The sequence below is a fragment of the Brachyhypopomus gauderio genome, unplaced genomic scaffold (genome assembly GCF_052324685.1).
Source record: "Brachyhypopomus gauderio isolate BG-103 unplaced genomic scaffold, BGAUD_0.2 sc95, whole genome shotgun sequence".
Classification (NCBI taxonomy): Eukaryota; Metazoa; Chordata; class Actinopteri; order Gymnotiformes; family Hypopomidae; genus Brachyhypopomus; species Brachyhypopomus gauderio.
The window spans coordinates 799,277-821,431 of NW_027506916.1; the positions used below are offsets into that span (position 1 = coordinate 799,277).

Sequence of the window (22,155 nt, forward strand, 5' to 3'; positions counted from 1 at the left end):
TGCTGGTGTCAGATAGAGTCATTGTGTTTCAGATTCTGGGCGGAGGCCCCATGGTGCATTGAGGGTCGTTTCTGCTCTTGACGTCGGTAGCTTTCAGTTATTTTGCTAATTATGCCTGCTGGGTGTCTGATGACTAGTGTGGTATACATATCTGAGGCTTTGATCTTATTGTCCTCATGCTAATGACTGTTAATGACCTGTCTTACTCTGTTTGTGTGATGTTTATGAATCATCAGCTGTGAACGAGCTACAGTGAATGACCAGGTCATACAGCTCAAATTAACATGCATTGTTAGTAGATTATCAGGATCCCAGGACCATAAAGGAATCCCATCCACAATCCAATATTATATTCATCATATTCCTTGGGTTTCATTTCAAAGACACAAAGACACAGAGATGAAGGCCTCCTCCCACCACACACAAAAGCACCTCTCTTTGGTATGTTCCAATAATAGTGTTTAACCTTTGCATGTTGCATAATGTGAATACATTTTTTTAAAGCCAACACAAGGATTTATGCTGCATTTGAACCATGATTAAACATGTCTACATATGCTACCTTTGACCTCTGAGGGCTGAAGGGTGTCATACTGTTATGATTCTTCTAGAATATTCTGAATGCTATATCTTATTGTGAATCTTCTAAGATCTTTTGAATGCTATAAGCTATTATGAAGCCCCACCAGCTGAGTTTAGCAGAGGCCGCGCAGCCTCTATAATAAAGTCAATACTACGCCAGCACAGCATAAAATAACTGCTATTTTAGATTTCACCAGAAGATGGCAGTAGACCTGGCGCACAACACCAGCCTGGCCCTTTATGACAGCGTACCACATGCATTATTTGCATATGATTTACATAAACGTACGGTAAATACGCATTATATAAAACAATAATAATTTGCAAAAAACATTCACATTAAATGAAGTTAGTGTGCAATAAATCATCTGATTCAAGTAGAAAAAGTAATTTGATAAAAATCATTGACTTTTATTATTATTTTATTATTATTAAAATATGGTCCAATCTTAGTCTTAGTAAAGCAATACATAAAAAGTTTTGTTTTACCAGTGCAATGTAAAACAACACCACCGCCACCAACAACAACAACAACAACAACAACATCTCAAGAAGAAAAACAACAACAGGCAATCTGATTCAATCTCAGTTTTTCTTTGCAAAGAATAACTTGAAAAGTCATGCTTGCTTATATGGAAAACTCAAAAACACAAGACTTTAAAAGCTCTGGGTGAATAAAACAGAGAGGGAGACATAAGAAAGATCAGGACCTCTTCACAATCATCTACCAGCAATGAGAAGAGAAGAGGTGAAGAAGAAGTGAAAGAAGAGAAGAGGTGAAGTGGTGAAAGGTTACTTGGTGCTACATAACACTCACATAACACTGAGTATGACATTACTACAGCTCAGCGGCACAGCTCAGCTCTCTTTACCTTCTGTGGTTAGACTATTAAAACATGATGCATGTGATGGTGCTTTAAAATGACGGTCAGGATGAAGGGAATTGCCAGATTTAGTAAAGCTTCTGTTGCACAAGTGTTCAGGACCCAGACGGGGACACACGCATCTAGAGGAAAAGCCTTTTAGTCAGAGTGTACCTTTCAAAACGCCCCCTGAGAGAGCCAGCTGACCCGAAAGAGAAGGAAACGCCCCCTGAGAGAGCCAGCTGACCCGGAAGTGAAGGAAACGCCCCCCGAGAGAGCCAGCTGACCCGGAAAAGAAGGAAACGCCCCCTGAGAGAGCCAGCTGACCCGGAAGAGAAGGAAACGCCCCCTGAGAGAGCCAGCTGACCTGGAAGTGAAGGAAACGCCCCCCGAGAGAGCCAGCTGACCCGGAAGTGAAGGAAACGCCCCCCGAGAGAGCCAGCTGACCCGAAAGAGAAGGAAACGCCCCCTGAGAGAGCCAGCTGACCCGGAAGTGAAGGAAACGCCCCCCGAGAGAGCCAGCTGACCCGGAAGAGAAGGAAACGCCCCCTGAGAAAGCACTAACTACTCAGCAGCTGAGCTGATGTCCAGACTACCAGCATGTAGTTTACTGACAGCAGCTTGTTAACAATGGAGACAGACTAGAACGATCAGCGTACACTCACTTTGGGCCAGAATCCTAGTTTAATAAACAGAGTACAACAGCCATCCAGCTGTCATACAGACACGGCTGTGCAAGTCGTGTGTATGATGAACCCATCACAGTGTGTGCAGCTGAACATGTGGCCTAGTTATAAGAACACGTACAGTATGTGATATAAGAACACGTGTGTGATTCTCCACTCTGTCCAGAGGGGTTTAGTCTATGAGAACACGTATACGGGTGGTTTGGTGATTCTCCACTCTGTCCAGAGGGGTTTAGTCTATGAGAACACGTATACGAGTGGTTTGGTGATTCTCCACTCTGTCCAGAGGGGTTTAGTCTATGCGTGTAGCAAACACTCTGGAACTTGGAGACTAGCAGGTGATCTGACTAAACCCTGACAGGACGGCCTTGCCCTCCTTGGAAAGGTTGTCCATGGACGTGGAGGTCATTCTTCTGACCAGGAGTTTCTCGTAGAGTAGAGGGTGATAGGCTCCCAGCGTACAAGCCACGTCACGGTAGTGTTCATAGTAGTGACACAGTGGTGTGTGTTTCTTGGAGGGGATGAACTCATACACATCGACCTGCTCACACAGACTGAGCATTACAACAATTCCTGAAACAGAACCAGAAATACGACATACATGAACATTTTAATTCTGATGTTCGTTGTCTGGACTAGTTACTGCATGAGAAAAAGAAATGTGGACAAATCGCTCTCTCACAGACAAACACCACCCAACATTGAACCCCACCCAACACAGGACACCACCTAACACAGAACCCCACCCAACACTGAACCCCACCCAACACAGGACACCACCCAACACTGAATCCCACCCAACACTGAATCCCACCCAACACTGGACCCCACCCAACACAGGACACCACCTAACACAGAACCCCACCCAACACAGGACATCACCTAACACAGGACATCACCTAACACAGAACCCCACCTAACACAGAACCCCACCTAACACAGAACCCCACCTAACACAGGACACCACCTAACACAGGACATCACCTAACACAGGACACCACCTAACACAGGACACCACCTAACACAGAACCCCACCTAACACAGGACACCACCCAACACAGAACCCCACCCAACACAGGACACCACCTAACACAGAACCCCACCCAACACAGGACACCACCTAACACAGGACACCACCTAACACAGGACATCACCTAACACAGGACACCACCTAACACAGAACCCCACCTAACACAGAACCCCACCTAACACAGGACACCACCTAACACAGGACACCACCCAACACTGAACCCCACCTAACACAGGACACCACCTAACAGAACCCCACCTAACACAGAAGACCACCTAACACAGGACACCACCTAACACAGAACCCCACCTAACACAGAACACCACCTAACACAGAACACCACCTAACACAGAACCCCACCTAACACAGGACACCACCTAACACAGGACACCACTTAACAAAGGACACCACCTAACACGGAACCCCACCTAACACAGAACACCACCTAACAAAGGACACCACCTAACACAGAACCCCACCTAATACAGGACACCACCTAACACAGAACCCCACCTAATACAGGACACCAGCTAACATAGAACCCCATCTAACACAGGACACCAGCTAACACAGAACCCCACCTAACATAGGACACCACCTAACACAGAACACCACATTACACAGAAGAGAACCCCACCTAACATAGGACACCACCTAACACAGAACCCCACCTAACACAGGACACCACCTAACACAGGACACCACCTAACACAGAACCCCACCTAATACAGGACACCACCCAACACAGGACATCACCTAACACAGAACCCCACCTAACACAGGACACCACCTAACACAGGACACCACCCAACACAGGACACCACCTAACACAGGACACCACCCAACACAGGACACCAGCTAACACAGAACCCCACCCAACACAGGACACCACCTAACACAGGACACCACCTAACACAGAACCCCACCCAACACAGGACACCACCTAACACAGGACACCACCTAACACAGAACCCCACCTAACACAGGACACCACCTAACACAGAACCCCACCCAACACAGGACACCACCTAACACAGGACACCACCTAACACAGAACCCCACCCAACACAGGACACCACCTAACACAGAACCCCACCCAACACAGGACACCACCTAATACAGGACACCACCCAACACTGAACCCCACCCAACACTGAACCCCACCCAACACAGGACACCACCTAACACAGAACCCCACCCAACATACAGGACACCACCCAACACTGAACCCCACCTAACACAGAACCCCACCCAACACAGGACACCACCTAACACAGAACCCCACCCAACACAGGACACCACCTAACACAGGACACCACCTAACACAGAACCCCACCTAACACAGGACACCACCTAACACAGGACACCACCTAACACAGGACATCACCTAACACAGGACACCACCTAACACAGAACCCCACCTAACACAGAACACCACCTAACACAGGACACCACCTAACACAGAACCCCACCTAACACAGAACACCACCTAACACAGGACACCACCTAACACAGGACACCACCCAACACTGAACCCCACCTAACACAGGACACCACCTAACACAGAACCCCACCTAACACAGGACACCACCTAACACAGGACATCACCTAACACAGGACACCACCTAACACAGAACCCCACCTAACACAGAACCCCACCTAACACAGGACACCACCTAACACAGGACACCACCCAACACTGAACCCCACCTAACACAGGACACCACCCAACACTGAACCCCACCTAACACAGGACACCACCTAACACAGAACCCCACCTAACACAGAAGACCACCTAACACAGGACACCACCTAATACAGAACCCCACCTAACACAGAACACCACCTAACACAGAACCCCACCTAACACAGAACCCCACCTAACACAGGACACCACCTAACACAGGACACCACTTAACAAAGGACACCACCTAACACGGAACCCCACCTAACACAGAACACCACCTAACAAAGGACACCACCTAACACAGAACCCCACCTAATACAGGACACCACCTAACACAGAACCCCACCTAATACAGGACACCAGCTAACATAGAACCCCATCTAACACAGGACACCAGCTAACACAGAACCCCACCTAACATAGGACACCACCTAACACAGAACACCACATTACACAGAAGAGAACCCCACCTAACATAGGACACCACCTAACACAGAACCCCACCTAACACAGGACACCACCTAACACAGGACACCACCTAACACAGAACCCCACCTAATACAGGACACCACCTAATACAGGACACCACCCAACACAGGACATCACCTAACACAGAACCCCACCTAACACAGGACACCACCTAACACAGGACACCACCCAACACAGGACACCACCTAACACAGGACACCAGCTAACACAGGACACCACCCAACACAGGACACCAGCTAACACAGGACACCACCTAACACAGGACACCACCCAACACAGAACACCACCTAACACAGAACACCACCTAACACAGGACACCACCTAACACAGGACACCACCTAACACAGAACCCCACCTAATACAGGACACCACCTAACACAGAACCCCACCTAATACAGGACACCACCTAACACCTGACACCACCTAACACAGAACCCCACCTAATACAGGACACCACCTAACACAGAACCCCACCTAATACAGGACACCACCTAACACAGGACACCACCTAACACAGAACCCCACCTAATACAGGACACCACCTAACACAGAACCCCATCTAACACAGGACACCAGCTAACATAGAACCCCATCTAACACAGGGCACCAGCTAACACAGAACACCACCTAACACAGAACCCCACCTAATACAGGACATGTACATACAGTCTGCGTGTGCGTTCACTGTGTCTGCTGGCGATTAGACACCAAGATATATCAGAAATATTAGAGGGTTTGTGAATCATGTCATTTGAAGAGAGAATATAAAATTCAAATTCATTAGTACAGATTTCTTCCTCTTAGCAATGTAATCCAACCCCTGGACTTATTGACATAAAGTCAAATCATATAATTCAGCATTTGACCCAGTTAATCTCACAAACAAACCTGCTGAACAGATTAAAACTAAAAACTCACGAGCACACTGCACACTGCAAGATAATGGCTGAAACTGACATGCATGAATTTGACATCCTCTCTAATACGCAAAAATGAGAGGTCAGTGCAGCAGGTCCGTGTCCTACCGCTGAAATAGTAACGTCACGAACCAAAAATGTTTGCCATCGTACAAATGTGTTTGTGTGTGTATGTGTGTGACCTGAGTGTGTGTGCGCTGGTACTTGTTAATACTGTATGTGTGTGAGTATGTGTGCAATGTAAGAGTCTCTACTATGCAAACTTCAGAAGGAAGTGTAAATGTAGCTCAGCAGTCTGACCTAAACACAAACAGCGTCGCAGTCGTTTATGTTAATTACTATTTACCGCCCCCCTGGTTCATACTCTGAGTTCTTGCAGGAGTTTTCAGACTTCCTGTCTCATGTAGTGCTATCAGCCGATAAGGTGATTATAGTTGGTGATTTTAATATCCATTTTGAAAATCTATGTGACTCTTTTAGCATTCATTTTCAAGCAATTCTTGATTCAATGGGTATCACTCAGAATGTGGTGGGTCCTACGCATAACTGTAGTCATACTTTAGACTTGGTCTTGTCATTTGGTATTGACATATCCAGTTTAGCAATTCTTCCTCAGAGTGAGGCTGTTTCTGACCACAGCCTCATAACGTACGAGTTGTGTTTAACTGACTGTGTTCATCGACCACCCCGCTACCAAATTAAACGAGCTATAACACCCAGCACCATAGCCGCGCTCACTGATATTTTACCGGGTCTGACAAACACTGATCCACTTGTAGCTCCGGAAGGACTAGAGCGTTTCACCGAGCACGTCGAGACTTCCCTTCGTACAGCTTTAGACAAAGTTGCACCACTACGATATAAGAGAGCCACGGAGAGAAGAATAGCGCCATGGTACAATGAGCACACGCGTAGCCTCAAACGAGCCGCGCGGATCCTGGAACGTAAATGGCGAAATATGAAGTTAGAAGTGTATAGACTATCATGGAAAAGCAGCCTTATTGAATATAAGCATGCCCTCAATACGGCAAAGTCCTTATACTTATCGGCCTTAATAGAAAAACATAAAAACAATTCAGGACTCCTTTTTAAAACTGTTTCCAGCCTTACGAGGAGTCACGAACAAATCAATTATCTAATTCCACTAGAGTGTAGCAGTAACAATTTTATGAAGTTCTTTAATGATAAGATTGATAAAATTAGGGAAAAAATTAGTGCTATCTCAGAGCCTGTCAACATGCCAATGCACCTTGACAGCTGTCTGGTCAGCTCTGATGCCCTGTTAGAGTCCTTCTCCCCAATTGGTCGTGAGGAGCTTATTTCACTGGTGAAATCTGCTAAACCCTCCACATGCATACTAGATGCTGTACCAACCCATCTACTTAAAGAATTACTGCATAGCAATGTAGAACCGTTGCTTACTATAATAAACTATTCTCTGAGCCTGGGCTATGTGCCCAGATCATTTAAACTTGCGGTCATCAAGCCGCTAATTAAAAAACCTGGTCTTAACCCCCAGGAACTGTCCAACTATAGGCCAATTTCTAATCTGTCATTCATATCCAAATTTTTAGAGAAAGTAGTTTCTTCTCAACTCTCTTCCTTCTTACAGACAGACCATGTTTTAGAGTTATTTCAGTCTGGATTTAGAGCTCATCACAGCACTGAAACAGCACTAACTAAAGTACTGAATGATCTCTTAATATCCTCTGATAAAGAAGGATAATTAAAGAATCCTCTGATTCTTTTCTCATACTGCTAGACCTCAGTGCTGCTTTTGACACCATTGACCATAATATTCTACTTACTAGGCTGGAGACACTCATTGGCATAAGAGGTCAAGCACTCTCCTGGTTCAGGTCCTACCTGACAGATCGTTACCAATTTGTACTAGTAAATAATGAATGCTCAGAGCATTCTAAAGTAAAGTATGGTATCCCACAAGGATCTGTACTGGGCCCCATATTATTCTCATTATATATGCTACCACTGGGCACTATCATTCGTAGGCATGGTATTAGCTTCCATTGCTACGCAGATGATACTCAGTTGTATATATCTTCTAATCCAGATGATATCACTACAACTCGCAAGATTGAGAACTGCGTCCAGGACATTAAAAACTGGATGGCATCTAATTTTCTTCAACTGAATTCTGACAAGACTGAGGTGCTGATTCTTGGGCCTAAAGCTGCTAGAAGCAATTGGGCTGATATTCCCCTTACCCTAGATGGTTTTTCAGTAACACCTAAATCTACTGCAAAAAGTTTAGGTGTCACTATTGATTCTGATCTTTCATTTGACAGACATGTATGCAATGTCACTAAGGGTGCCTTTTTCCATTTACGTAATATTGCCAAGCTGAGACACTTACTTTCATTAGCTGACGCAGAGAAACTGGTCCATGCTTTTGTCTCGTCGAGTTTGGACTACTGTAATAGTCTTCTAATTGGATCCTCTAAACAGTCCATAAAGAAGCTACAACTTGTACAAAATGCTGCAGCTCGAGTCCTAACTAAGGCCAGGAAATTTGATCATATTAGTCCCACTCTCGCCGCATTACACTGGCTTCCGATTAAATATCGCATTGAATTTAAAGTTCTTCCGTTAACCTATAAGGCGTTAAATGGTCTCGCCCCACAATATCTGAGTGAACTCATTGCTTACTACAACCCATCTCACCCTTTGCGCTCCCAAAATGCTGGATTTCTCCTAGTTCCAAAAATTTGTAAGACTACAGCCGGAGGCAGAGCTTTCTCTTTTAAAGCCCCTCAATTATGGAATAGCCTTCCAGCTCCAATCCGAGATTCTGACACAGTTCCAATCTTTAAATCTAGACTGAAGACTCACCTATTTAATCAAGCCTTCAGCTAATATTCCCCTTGTAAGGTGTAGGGGCTGGGGGGCCCCCAGACGTTGAGATTTCTGGTAATCTGAGATGTTGATGCTGTCATGCAGTTGTGTCATGGCATCACTCTACTTGTGACAATGACTTGGCTGGAAAGCAATGTCTCAGTGAGCCCTCATGCCTGTAGTCACCTCTGAACCCCTCCCTTTAGTTATGCTGCTATAGATTAGCCTGCCGGAGCCACATGCTCATCACTGACACGTGAGCTACGTACATTTAAATCAACGGTGGTTTAAATTCATGTCCACTCAGTCTGTATTATCTATCTTCTTGCATGGCTCTACCCAAGACGATTGGATACAGGCACCTGCAGGCACCTGGGGGATGGTCTGGCTTGTCGGTGGATGTGCTGATGCCGGGGTTGGATGAGCCGTTGCCACAGAGGGTCGTGCTGGTGCTGGCCCGCCTGAGGCCCACCGCCTGCACCGAGGGGACTGAAGCTGCTTGGCCGGGGAACAGGAGCCTTGACTGTTGCTGTGGAACTTTGAAACCACCCTGCGACCACGGACTTGTGTTAACGGACCGCCCAATGGAGGATGGGTTCCCTTTTGAGTCTTGGTCCTCCCGAGGTTTCTTCCTAATCCCCACCATCTAGGGAGTTTTTCCTCGCCACTGTCGCCTTTGGCTTACTCATTAGGGATCTGGACCCATATGATTGTAAAGCTGCTTTGTGACAACGTGTGTTGTGAAAAGCGCTATATAAATAAATTTGACTTTGACTTTGACAAACCAGATACTGAAGGGCTGGTGTGACCAGCTGTGCTAAACAAGCTCAAACCTGCACACACACACACACACACACACACACACACACACACACACACACCCTGACTCGGACACACACACACACACACACACACACACACACACACACACACACAGCTGCATGCACACACACCCTCACCCAGACACAAACACACACACACACACACACACACACAGCTGCATGCACACAAGTACATGAGGACCAGTAAAACCAGGAATTGGGGGGGGGGGGGGGGGGTCAAAGACTGCTGGCTTCAGTCGTGCTCCCGCATGTGTTGCACACACACACTAGTGATTACTAGGGGGCTGTGGTGCACACATGCCCAGAGTGGTGGGCAAGCAAGCAGTTGGGAACCCAGTTGGGAAGCTGGGAATTGAACCCACAACCCTCTGGTCACAAGACCAGCTCCCTAACCACCAGACCATAACTGCCCCATAGGGTGATGTGTTTCCTGTGCTTGCGTGCGACTCACACCTATGAAGCCAGAGGATGGGGGGTTGGCCTGTATTTTCTCGTCTGTGTTGTTCTGAAGCACGTCCCACAGACGCCAGATGAAGGCCGGGTGCAGGATGTAGAAGGGCTGTGAAGGTGATCTCTTCCTGCGCTTTGCGTAGGCCGTGAACAGATCATAGTCTGGCTTGCTGTACCACTGAGAGGCACAAGAGAGGGCAGAAGTCATGCGTGTTGAACTGGCCGACGTTACTGTGGCATCTTGTGATGTAGGGGCCAGCGTGTTATCTACGGTAGTGGTGATCTGTAGCAGCGTGTGTGAAGGCACATGAAGGCATGTGTCATAACCCTCACTCAGGCAAGACTTGAGTAGCCCAGCTGATTAGACCAGAGAGATGAAAACCAGGGAAAAGTCACCAAAACCAGGAGAAGGCCACCAGAACCAGAACAAGGCCACCAGAACCAGAACAAGGCCACCAGAATCAGAGGAAGGCCACCAGAACCAGGAGAAGGCCACCAGAACCAGAACAAGGCCACCAGAACCAGGAGAAGGCCACCAGAATCAGAGGAAGGCCACCTGAACCAGAGTTAGATGGGTCTCACCTTCTCCAGGTCAGCAGAGTATGAACTAGGGTCCCATGCCAGCAGTGTACAATCATTATAGAGAGAACTGTTGGCAAAATGATGACGTGGGTCAGCCAGTACCTGTATGGGGTATGGGAAAGGAGTTCAATTATAACAGTTGTGAGTTAGTGAAGGAGCATATACCTGTGTGTTTGTGTGTGTGCTTGCTCAAGACCCACCTGTGAATTGATGATGCGGATGGTGGTCTTGCTGCCTACGTGGTACTCAAAGCCCTTCGTTGGAGCAGCATTGAAACGCAGCACTGCATCATGGGAATCTATTGGAACAATGGTGTCTTGTTATCCCAAAATGTCGATCAAACTCATGAACTAAGAGTGACAAATATATCCCACACATTTGTTCTTCTCTGTTTATCACTTTTTGTACCTAAAACTGTGAACGGATAATCAACTGAAACACTTGAAAAAAGTAAAGCCTGGTTTATACTTTCGCGAGCGACCGTAGCGCGCGACTCCGCCCACCTCGCGCGACCCTGCGCGAGCGGTGTAGCTTTCGTGAACGTCGCGAGCGTCGCTGCAGTGTTCTCCGAAACGATAGGTGGCGATAGGTGGCAGTGGAGAATAAAAAACCCCTGCAAAACCGGTGAAAGAACATTTTTACCTGACCAGAGACCGTATATATACACCAGGCATCAAACATAAATATGACTTTGCAATGTTGTCCGAAACGATATGTGGTAGTATAAAGAAACACCCCTCAAAAAAAAGGGAATGAACATTTAACTGACGCATTTTGATGTTGCTTTGTGTTTCAGGTTTGAAAAGTGCTGGAATTTAGGCTAAAGTACATTAAAATGTTGAAATTACGTTAACAAATACGAGCCTCTTGTAATTCCAGGACGAAACATGAGAGAACGTGAAGACGTTAAGATTGGGCGTTTTGAAAATAAACAACCATTAAATAATGTGATAAAAAAGCGAATTATTTCGAATCATTTCGAGTATATGTAGTAATATTAGTGGTGGGCCGTTAACGGCGGTCGTTAATTTGATACTCTTATCGGGCGATATAAAAATTATCGCCGTTAATCTATTCTTAAAGTTGGGTTGGGAACTGGGTCAAAATGGGTAAACAAACTATGACTTTCAACTTGATAGTTTAGCTCGGCTGTATTCCTAACCAGATTGCACAGTAGGGGGCGAGAACGAGTTTTTAAACCTGTGAATTACAAATCGTACGTGTTTTTACATGGATGCAGCCACGAAGTCGCCAGGTTTGCTTCATGGAAAATTCATTTTAGGAACGTAAAGTGTTACCGGAGCGGAGCTCGGAGCGGTCGTTTTCTGCATGGTCCTAGCGCTAGATTCGTCGCTATTTAAATATTTCTTTTTAACCGTTAAAACTGCAGAGGACCAAAACTGACTTTTGAAAATTACGTCCGTGAGGTTAAATGTACTAAATGTTGGCTTACATTTCAAATATCATGTTTAGCTGAATAAACATGTTATTTAATGTACAGTATGTAGGCTTACAAATTCATGTTTAACTGAATAAACCGTTGAACACAAGTAGCCTACATTTTATTGAGTATGTTTTTCTTCAAATATCAAAGTAGAACAGCTTTCTCAAGCAGTCATTGATGCATTTTGGAAACAGGAGATGAGCCCCTGGTCTAATGCACCCTCTGTATTAAGAAACCCTATCTCAAAAACTGACTTTTAGTCATTACTTGGGTAGCACGCATATGAGCCATTTTAATATAGATTAATCTAGATTAATTTCAAGATTTCAGTGAGATTAATCTAGATAAAAAAAATTAATCTATGCCCACCCCTAATATTTAACTTAATTATGTTTATCGTGCTGGAAAATATTGAAATGGACCTTGAAAGTGCCGTACAAGTGCTTTAATTCCACCTTGTTTAGGTGTATGAACCCTGCAAACATGACTTTGTCGATCGCGCTGAAGCGCGGCGCACGCGCGAAGTTACAAAATTCAAGAGGTGCACGACGGCCCTCGCGCACGGGCGGAGCCTCAGCGATTACGTCATTTTCGCCGCGCGGACCCTTGCGCCTCTCGCGGCGCGTCAAGTATAAACCAGGCTTAAGTAAGCAATGTTAACAGTCCTGTATCGTATTCTCTCACATGGCTGTTTCTGGCATCTCTCCACTAAAAGTGTATATATGAACTAAACCCCCCCTCTCATCTCTTTTTCCCTTAAGCTCAGCTCAGAGGTCTGGGAGCTTGAGGGTCCTGTGTGGTATCTCAGCTGTTACCAGGACTGCACCCTTCCCAGAACAGTACTCTTCTGGACTGTTCCCAGGACTTTGCTCTTCTGAACTGTTCCCAGAACAGTATTATTCTGGGCAGCTCCCAGGACTGCACTCTTCTGGACTGTTCCCAGAACAATACTCTTCTGTACTGTTCCCAGGATTGCACTCTTCTGGACAGAGATTGCATATGCTGTTCCTGGGAGTTTCTGTATACTATGTTTCTGTATACTACATTTCTGTATACTACATTTCTGTATTCTCTGGTGCCCTTGGTTATGTCGTTCCCTGTGCCCTCTGTCTGCTAGCATGGTGCATCATGCTGTTAGGTGTTAGGATTGTCTCAGGAGCTGTTAGGATTGTCTCAGGAGCTGTTAGGATAGGCTAGAAAACACAGTAGGTATTAAAGGAGTTGCACTCTCCTGGTTTAGATCGTATTTGACCGACCAGTGTGTAAGTGTTAATAATAAAACCTCTAAATCTGTGCAGGTTAAATATGGTGTCCCACAAGGGACAGTCCTAGGACCACTTCTATGACTATCCCTCCGTGTTGCCTGTCTCATTTGTCATTTGTACTGTGATTTGTTTTCCCTATCGCTTATGTTAATCTCCGGTTGTACTCCTCTGTATCTAGTTTGCATATTCGGTTTTGTTTTCCTTCATTGTGTTAGATTGTAGTCTTTTCCCTCGTCATGTTCAGTTGTAGTCGAGTTAAGTCTCTCGTCCGTTATCTGGTTTCGTTTCTCTCCCGTTACTCGCTGCTTCCCTCGTTGTTTAATGGTTCTCCCTTTTACCTTTATTCATACGTTGGTTTTGTTATGATCCCGTACCTGTCGTCTTTCTTTAGTTGTTACGTATTCCTTCCTAACTATATTACCCGTTTATTAATTAATGTAGTCCCTTTTAGCCTCCTATGTTGTAGTGTTGTGTTATGTTATTTACTTTTTAATAAATATTCATCATCTTGTGTTTGCATCACCCCTGCCTCTGATCTTTACAGAGGTGTGGTACTTTTTGTGGTTTACAAGATTTTTATAAATGAATGAGACTGCTGTTGTAATGACATTTATGATACACTCTTGTCTTAAAATGAAATGATATTCTAATTAACGTTCTGTATGACACACACTCATACCTTGTGTGTCATGTTCAACAGATAAGATCAAGGACGAATCAGGAAGAGGGTGGATGTTAGCGGGTGAATGAGTGAATGGAGTATATGTAAAGGAGAGGTACAGCGAAAACATTGCAAGTAACTCCCAACTCGGATAAATAGATACATCTCACCATAAAGGAGCTCGAGTATCTCACATCTACAGTATGTGGTGTACCTATCTAAGCTAACATTCATGTCTTGGTTCCTACCCAAACACTCACCGATCTCTTTCCCCAGCGATGATCTGAGCAAGGCCCCGGCAGAGGAGACGACGGCGCACGTCCTGAAGGGGGCGCCAGCGAGCTGCTGCAGGGCTCGAACCGGAACCAGCTGCCGCCAGCCCAGTCTGGAGAAAGGCTCCTCGGTCCCGTCCACGGTCCTGAGCTTCTGCTGCTTTAGCTGACACAGAACGTCCTGCGCTCCCTGCGGTTCCCGCCGCTGACCCGCGTAGGTGACGTTGTGCACGCTGACGTTCATATAACCGTTCTTGGCTCTCTGCAGTCGATGGCTCAGCATGTGGGAGGACGCCTGCCCACTCCACAGACCCTGCACCGCCTTGTTTCCCTCTGAGAAGTTCTCAAAGTCTAAGGGCCTCCTGAACCTCAGCCCTCCCTTGTTGGATGCATCCAACATCTTCCTGCGGGTTGGATGCGGCACTATGGGGGCAGGGCGTCTGTTTCTCTCCTCCCACCACTGGGCTCCGCTGGCATTCTTCTGTCCTGTCGTTAAGGTCCTGGTGCCGAGCTGAACCACAGCGGTGCGCTTGGCAGAGTCCACGCCCCAGGAAATGTAGAAAAAGAGGAGCAGGGTGTAGCTCACCACACCAAACAAAACCAGCTGGAGCTTCATGGTCCCCCCCCCTCCCGCGAGGCGCACACGCTCAGTTCAGCCAGAGCTGCACAGAGAGGGAAGAGGGAGAAGATGGTTTCAGTTGTATCCTCAGGTCTGCCGTCATTCTGGTGAGATACACCCCTGTCAGACTAGTAACCCAAAATCCCCCTCAAACCATGACAGAACAGCCCAGTGAGCTGATTAACCCAATCGCTGTGGGTCAAACCGTGTGCCAATGAAACGACGGTAAAATGGTGGCTAATGGAAACCACCTGGCAGCAACTGAAAGAAACAGACACCTGAAAGAAGTCAAAGGGCTCAAAGTGACAGGTGTTCTAGCAGGAGAGCAGGAACCCTCTAGTTCTCCACACACTCCCACATTCCAGGGAGGGAGAGACTGCCTCGGCAAGCCAACAACAGGCCTGGCCCTCTCCTTACCCATAATGCAACAGCGCTGGTCTAGAACAGAGCACAGACAGCTACAGCTGCCAGGTGTACGTTCACATTTAGATACGACTCCTTTATGGATCCCCACTGGGGGAATTCAGCTGATACAGCAGCTCCAGCACAGAACAGACACAGATAAAGGTTGAAAAAACAGACGTGAGTAGACGTGTGCAGACGGCTGGGGCCGAGCCGTTGACGTGGCGGTGCTTTGATTTGAATGGGGCACGTTCGGGGGTATGAGAGATTCGTCTGTGCAGAAGCCAGAAGGGGAAGATCTCAGAGGAGTGTATCGGCACAAAAGGAACCAGAGAAACACTGAAACTGCACTGAGAGTACAGTGACATTTCAAATTCAGATTAAGGACATGTAATCAGACATGTAATCAGACACACTCCAGCCCTGGACATATAGTCAGACACATGCCACAGTGGAGATCAGTGGTAAAGTAAACTGGCAACATAGGAACAGATCCTGAAGCCAACTAAATTATATTTCCATACACAACTGTTTATGTCCAATACACCTGTGTTGATGTCCAGTACACCTGTGCTGTACACACCTGTGTTTATGTCCAATACACCTGTGCTGTACACACCTGTGTTTATGTCCAGTACACCTGTGCTGTACACACCTCTGTGTTCATATAAAAAATTGAATGCTGGGTTTCTACCATCTTGTACAATGGTTCAATCCAGCAGAACCATGTTAATCACTCAAAAGCTGAAACACTCAGAATCAGTCCCATCTGTAAACTGTAAACAGTCCCATCTGTAAACTCTGTACTTTACACCCTTTGTGGTTTTTGTGTCTTTTGTTTATACAGCTGCACCATCTGTTTCCCATGGAGACACACCTACCAAACTGTGGTAACGATTCCTGTGACCAGTGAGTCTTCAGACTTTAGCAGTGATGTGCAACTTGTATTTATGCAGCAACAACCAATAAAACAGCTCAGCACACACACGGAGGCTGAACCAGGCACAACACACAGGGTGGCTGGCATCACCATGGCGATGTGGGCAGATACGTGCCCAACACACTGGCTTCCCTGCAGGTGTTAGTGAGGTTGTTCTATTCATCAGTATACATACAGCGAAACCTGCCCTGATCTTATCTGTGTGTCTGTTTCTAAAACAAAGGCCTGAACTCACAGAGACAAGATCACTGACTATTCTCCGTCTGTCAAAACTGTGAAGTGTGTTGTTTTGTGTGTTTATGTGTCCTCAGAAAAAGGTTGTTTGTTTAAGGGAGGTGCTGCATTTTACATTACAGCATTGAGTACCAGAGGTGATAAGAGTTTATACATTTGTTACACGTGTGTGGTTGGCAGATGGTGTTTTGGGACCACCACAGACCAGTACCCCTCCACCACAGACCAGTACACCTCCACCACAGACCAGTACCCCTCCACCACAGACCAGTACACCTCCACCACAGACCAGTACCCCTCACCACAGACCAGTACCCCTCCACCACAGACCTGTACCCCTCCACCACAGACCAGTACCCCTCACCACAGACCTGTACCCCTCCACCACAGACCAGTACCCCTCACCACAGACCTGTACCCCTCCACCACAGACCAGTACACCTCCACCATAGACCAGTACCCCTCCACCAGTACCCCTCCACCAGTACCCCTCCACCACAGACCAGTACCCCTCCACCACAGACCAGTACCCCTCCACCACAGACCAGTACCCCTCACCACAGACCTGTACCCCTCCACCACAGACCAGTACCCCTCCACCAGTACCCCTCCACCACAGACCAGTACCCCTCCACCAGGTGCCACTACTGTAGTGTGGGGCACTTTTACGTTAATGCCGTAGTTCAGGATGAACAGGTGGGCTCACCTTAGCCTTCTCCATGGTGACTCTGGGCTCTGAAAACACATACGAGGTCATGTTAAAGTGGATTAACAAGTTGTTGTGTCATGTTGTGACCTGTATTAGCACTTCACTATTAACGTTGCACTGAAACTAACTATGCCTAATAAGTACACAGCACACAAATACAGCCAGCAAGCTAAGAACACTAACACCAGATCCAGGCTGGGAAGATGGATCGGGAAATATTTATGCTATTTGAATACTGTGTTCCATATCTATTTTATCTTGTTAATAATTGCATTAGGTATCTACCCAATAAATAAGCAAACCCGATATTATGATTACCAAACAATTAAGATGAGTATCATCTTATCAACAGCACACATTTGTATGACAATTGTTCTGCTGTAACGAGTGGAGGAGACAGAGAGGGATCCTTGTGCAAAAGCGCAGTGCTCTTTATTTGGCAGATAGATACAACCAGAGAATGCGAGATGTTAATGCATAAACGGAGTTGATCTAATGCCGTTTGTTGAGAGTGGTCTATCCGGTCCGGGGTCGTAACGGGAAGGCAGAGTCCGTACGGTACCTGAGGGCTAGGCAGAAGACGGGGTCGAGGGAACAGGCAGAGGTCGGTACACAGGAGAAACAGCAGGGTATGATAACGCTCGGTACGCAACATGGTTGGCAATACTTCGCGATGAGGTGTTGTGACAGCGGAGTATATGAATGTCTGGAATGTGGGCGTGGTGATGAGGGACAGAGTCCTAATCAGAATCAGAATCGCCTTTATTGTCATTATAATTTGCATTATAATGAAATTTGCGTCTACTCCAAGGGGCTTGTTGGGACAATAAATACACACAATACAGACAATAAATACACTCAATGACATAGAATGATCCAAATATACAACTGGTTCAGTGGAATGCTTACGTGATATGTTGGATATTGCACAAGCTATTTACAGTGTTATGTTACATATATTGCATGCGGGAAGTATTTTACATGGGTTGTATTGCACAAGGATTGGGAATTTACATTATTGCCGTTATTTACATGTTGTTTAGTGCAGTGATGGCTCTAGGGTAAAAGCTGTCCCTGAGCCTACTTGTGTGAGTTTTGTGCAACCTGTACCGTCTGCCTGAGGGTAACAGGTCAAACAGGTGATTGCTGGGGTGGGATGAGTCTTTGGTGATGCTGAGGTAGCGAGAGGTGGCAAAGTCCTCCAGGCTGGGCAGGGAGCAACCAGTGATCCCCTGGGCCGTGTTGATCACCCTCTGCAGCGCGTTTTTATCTGCAGCTGAGCACCCTCCGTACCATGTCGTGATGCAATACACGAGGATGCTCTCATTGATGGATCTGTAAAAGAGCACCAACAGTTTCTCCTCCATCTTGTTCCTCTTGAGCACTCTCAGGAAGTGGAGTCACTGCTGGGCTTTCTTCACCACCGTTGTGTTTGCAGACCAGGAGAGGCTGTCAGTGATCTGCACACCCAGGAACCTGATGGAGCTGACCCTTTCAACGCAGACTCCGTTTATGAGAAGCTGGGCTGGGTCAGTCCTGCCCTTCCTGAAGTCCAGAATTAGTTATTTGGTTTTTTGAATGTTCAGTGGCAGGTTGTTGGCAGAGCACCACCTGGACAGCCGGTCTATCTCATCCCTGTAATCCGACTCATCTCCCCCTGAGATGAGCCCGACCACGGTGGTGTCATCTGCAAACTTTATGATGGTGTTAGAAAGATGAGTCGGGGAGCAGTCGTAGGTGTAGAGGGTGAACAGGAGAGGGCTCAGTACACAACCTTGGGGGGAGCCAGTGCTGAGTGAGATGGTGGAGGAGAGGTGGGGGCCTAATTTAACAGACTGTGGGCGGTCTGTGAGAAAATTCTGTATCCACTGGCAGGTGGGGGTGGAGATACCCAGAGCCGTGAGTTTGTGGACCAGAATCCTCGGGATGATGTGGTTGAATGCTGAGCTGAAGTCCAGGAAGAGCATTCTCACATAGCTCCCCCTATGCTCCAGGTGACTCAGCGCAGTGTGGAGCGTGATGTTTATGGCGTCCTCTGTGGAGCGGTTTGCCTTATAGGCGAACAGATGGGGGTCCAGGTTGGGAGGTAGACAGACTTTCAGGTGTTTAGAGACCAGTCTTTCAAAGCACTTCATCATGACTACCGGTGTAAGTGCAATAGGCCTGGAGTTGTTCCTGACATCTGCGTGTTTAATCTTATTTTATGTTATTTTAATTCCCACCACGGACGTAGTTTTGGGGGGGGACGGGGGGGACATGTCCCCCCCACTTTTTCAAAAGCCGGTTTTGGTCCCCCCCAGTTTTTACAGTTAAAACCAAATATTTAAGTAGCGACGAAGTCATGTCCCCCCCCCCCCGCTCAACAGTTCGCCACCCCAGGTTGTGTCCCCCCCACTTATGAAATCAAAACTACGTCCATGATTCCCACAACTGTATTGCTCAACTGTACACACTTTGTAATACTTGAATAAAATAACTATATAAATATTATTGTTGAATTAAAAAAAAACATTAAGAAATGCAGAAACATATTACATATTACACATATCATATTACAAACAAATCTCACTCCTCACAAAGTTTAATGAGATTCATCATAAGATAAAAAAGATAAAACGCCAAGCCTGAGATTAGTTTGATGATCTCCCACTTTCTTGAGTAATATTGTAAATATGTAGCTACTCCTATACTATATATATATATATATATATATATAAAGCTTATTATATATAATGTGCTTTACATATATAGTGTATATATATATATATATATATATATATATATATATATATATATATATATATATATATATATATAACTATTTAATATATTTTAAATGTTTAAATGTATTTATTTAAAGATGCTTTTCCAACCTTTTCTTTTCTTTCTATACCTTAACGCTTTAGTCGAAAATTTAAACATTCTGTGCTAGAGTACAATCTGTGCTAAAGTCTAGAATCATGACGGAAATGCGTATGTGATTTAGCCTCAATTAAACGTTTAATCGTCAAATCAAGGAGATGTGCGAGATGTAAGTGCAACTATACTCACCAATGCGCGAAATACTCCGCGGCCATTTATACTGAGCGCGCTGAATATGAAGTTTGTAATTTTTTTCTCAATATTATAAAATTTACTACTGACCGAAATCACGTTACAACAACGTTACGGATAACTTAAAAAACTAAAACGAAAGCGCGTTTGTGCCCCTGCAGCGCGCGTGCGTGTGGAGTCGCTGTGTCGCGAGCTGTGCGGGTGTTGACGCAGCGCGTGTGTCGGGTGGTGTTTTTAAAGCGAGTGGTGAGGCTTCGGATTGGTGGACTGCGAGGAGGTTTATTACTTATTTATTTATTTACATATTTATGAATGTTTTTACGATCAGATCATGTGACTCCTTGTTTTGAACCCAGGGATTTGGACCCACAAGATTGTTAACCTTGTAAAGCGCTTTGTGACAACATGTGTTGTGAGAAGCGCTATACAAATATATTTGATTTGATTTGTTGGTGTTATAACGTATTCATAAATGATCATAAATTAACACTAGGACTCCCAGCATTTTAATTCCAAACTTTTTCTACCTGTCTCCACCAGGGGGCAGTTGTGGGGACATTTGCATCCCATTAGGCCACCCTTTGTTATGTACATGCAGCCACTGGATGGAGGGGGGGGTGGGGGGTGATGGTGTGAACCAGTGATCAGTTCATTGTTCAGGTGGATGTGTTTACTGACTCAGATAGAGAAGAAAAAACTCTGGCCTCTCCTTGGGGAGATTGTCTGTGTGGGTACATATATGAGTAAATTTATGTTGGGATGAAGGTGTGTGGGTGTATGTGTGTGTGGGTGTATGTGTGTGTGTGTGTGTGTGTGTGGGTGTATGCGTGTGTACTGTAGGCTATGTGTGTATGCATGTGTTTGCGTGCGTGTGTGGTGTGTGCGTGTATGTGTGTATGGGTGTATATATATGTGTGTGTGTGTGTGTGTGCGTGTGAAGTTGCTACCCAGACTGGGTCAGAGGTCAGCAGCTGTGGGTCAGAGGTCAGCGGTAGTGTTAGGGTAGGGGTAGGGTTAAAGTAGGGTTAGGATTACTGTTAGTGTAGGGTTAGTGTTAGGGTAGGGTTAGGTTAGGGTTACTGTTAGTGTAGGGTTAGTGTTAGGGTAGGGTTAGGGTTACTGTTAGTGTAGGGTTAGTGTTAGGGTAGGGTTAGGGTTAAAGTAGGGTTAGGATTACTGTTAGGGTAGGGTTAGGGTTACTGTTACCATACCATAAGACCAAATGACTCCAAGAACTTACTAACCTCATTTTACACACAGGGAGGGTTGGACTATGCATTTGAAATTAAATCAGTCTGATCTATAATTTAATGTATAACCTGTACAGACTCATCAGGTGATTTGAAACCCAGACTAATGAATGTCAGCATGAAGTTGAAACGCCACAGGATTTTGGCCGGTTGTGCGTGAGTATGATATGAACATGAAAATGTGCTTTCTCAGAACAAGGTGTGTTCAGTTCCCCGAACAAAAAACGTCAAATTCTTACATTTGCCAGGAAAAATGATCTCACTCTGACAGTGACCCAGCCTGCCCAGATCACTCAGTTCTGTTTGATACAAGCTACGTCTCAC

The 22,155-nt window shown here is 45.9% G+C and overlaps 1 protein-coding gene across 1 annotated transcript; it reads right to left on the reverse strand.

The window, feature by feature from the left end:
• Nucleotides 1-990: 990 nt before the first annotated feature.
• st6gal2b (ST6 beta-galactosamide alpha-2,6-sialyltranferase 2b) lies at nucleotides 991-20,792 on the reverse strand. The gene is made up of 7 exons (XM_076992637.1): nucleotides 20,579-20,792; nucleotides 17,525-17,553; nucleotides 14,612-15,285; nucleotides 11,182-11,279; nucleotides 10,982-11,083; nucleotides 10,403-10,577; nucleotides 991-2,704 (listed from the first exon to the last, which is right to left on the reverse strand). The coding sequence occupies exons 3-7, from the start codon at nucleotides 15,237-15,239 to the stop codon at nucleotides 2,463-2,465; spliced, it is 1,245 nt and encodes a 414-aa protein (XP_076848752.1). The 5' UTR covers nucleotides 15,240-15,285; nucleotides 17,525-17,553; nucleotides 20,579-20,792; the 3' UTR covers nucleotides 991-2,462.
• Between the last annotated feature and the right edge of the window lie 1,363 nt (nucleotides 20,793-22,155).

Coding starts and splice junctions, on each gene's coding strand:
- st6gal2b (XM_076992637.1), bottom strand. CDS start 15,239: ATGAAGCTCCAGCTGGTTTTGTTTGGTGTGGTGAGCTACACCCTGCTC. Junction 11,084..11,181: donor TCCGCATCATCAATTCACAG/GTGGGTCTTGAG, acceptor TACCCCATACAG/GTACTGGCTGACCCACGTCA. Junction 2,705..10,402: donor CCCATCCTCTGGCTTCATAG/GTGTGAGTCGCA, acceptor GTTCTGTTTCAG/GAATTGTTGTAATGCTCAGT.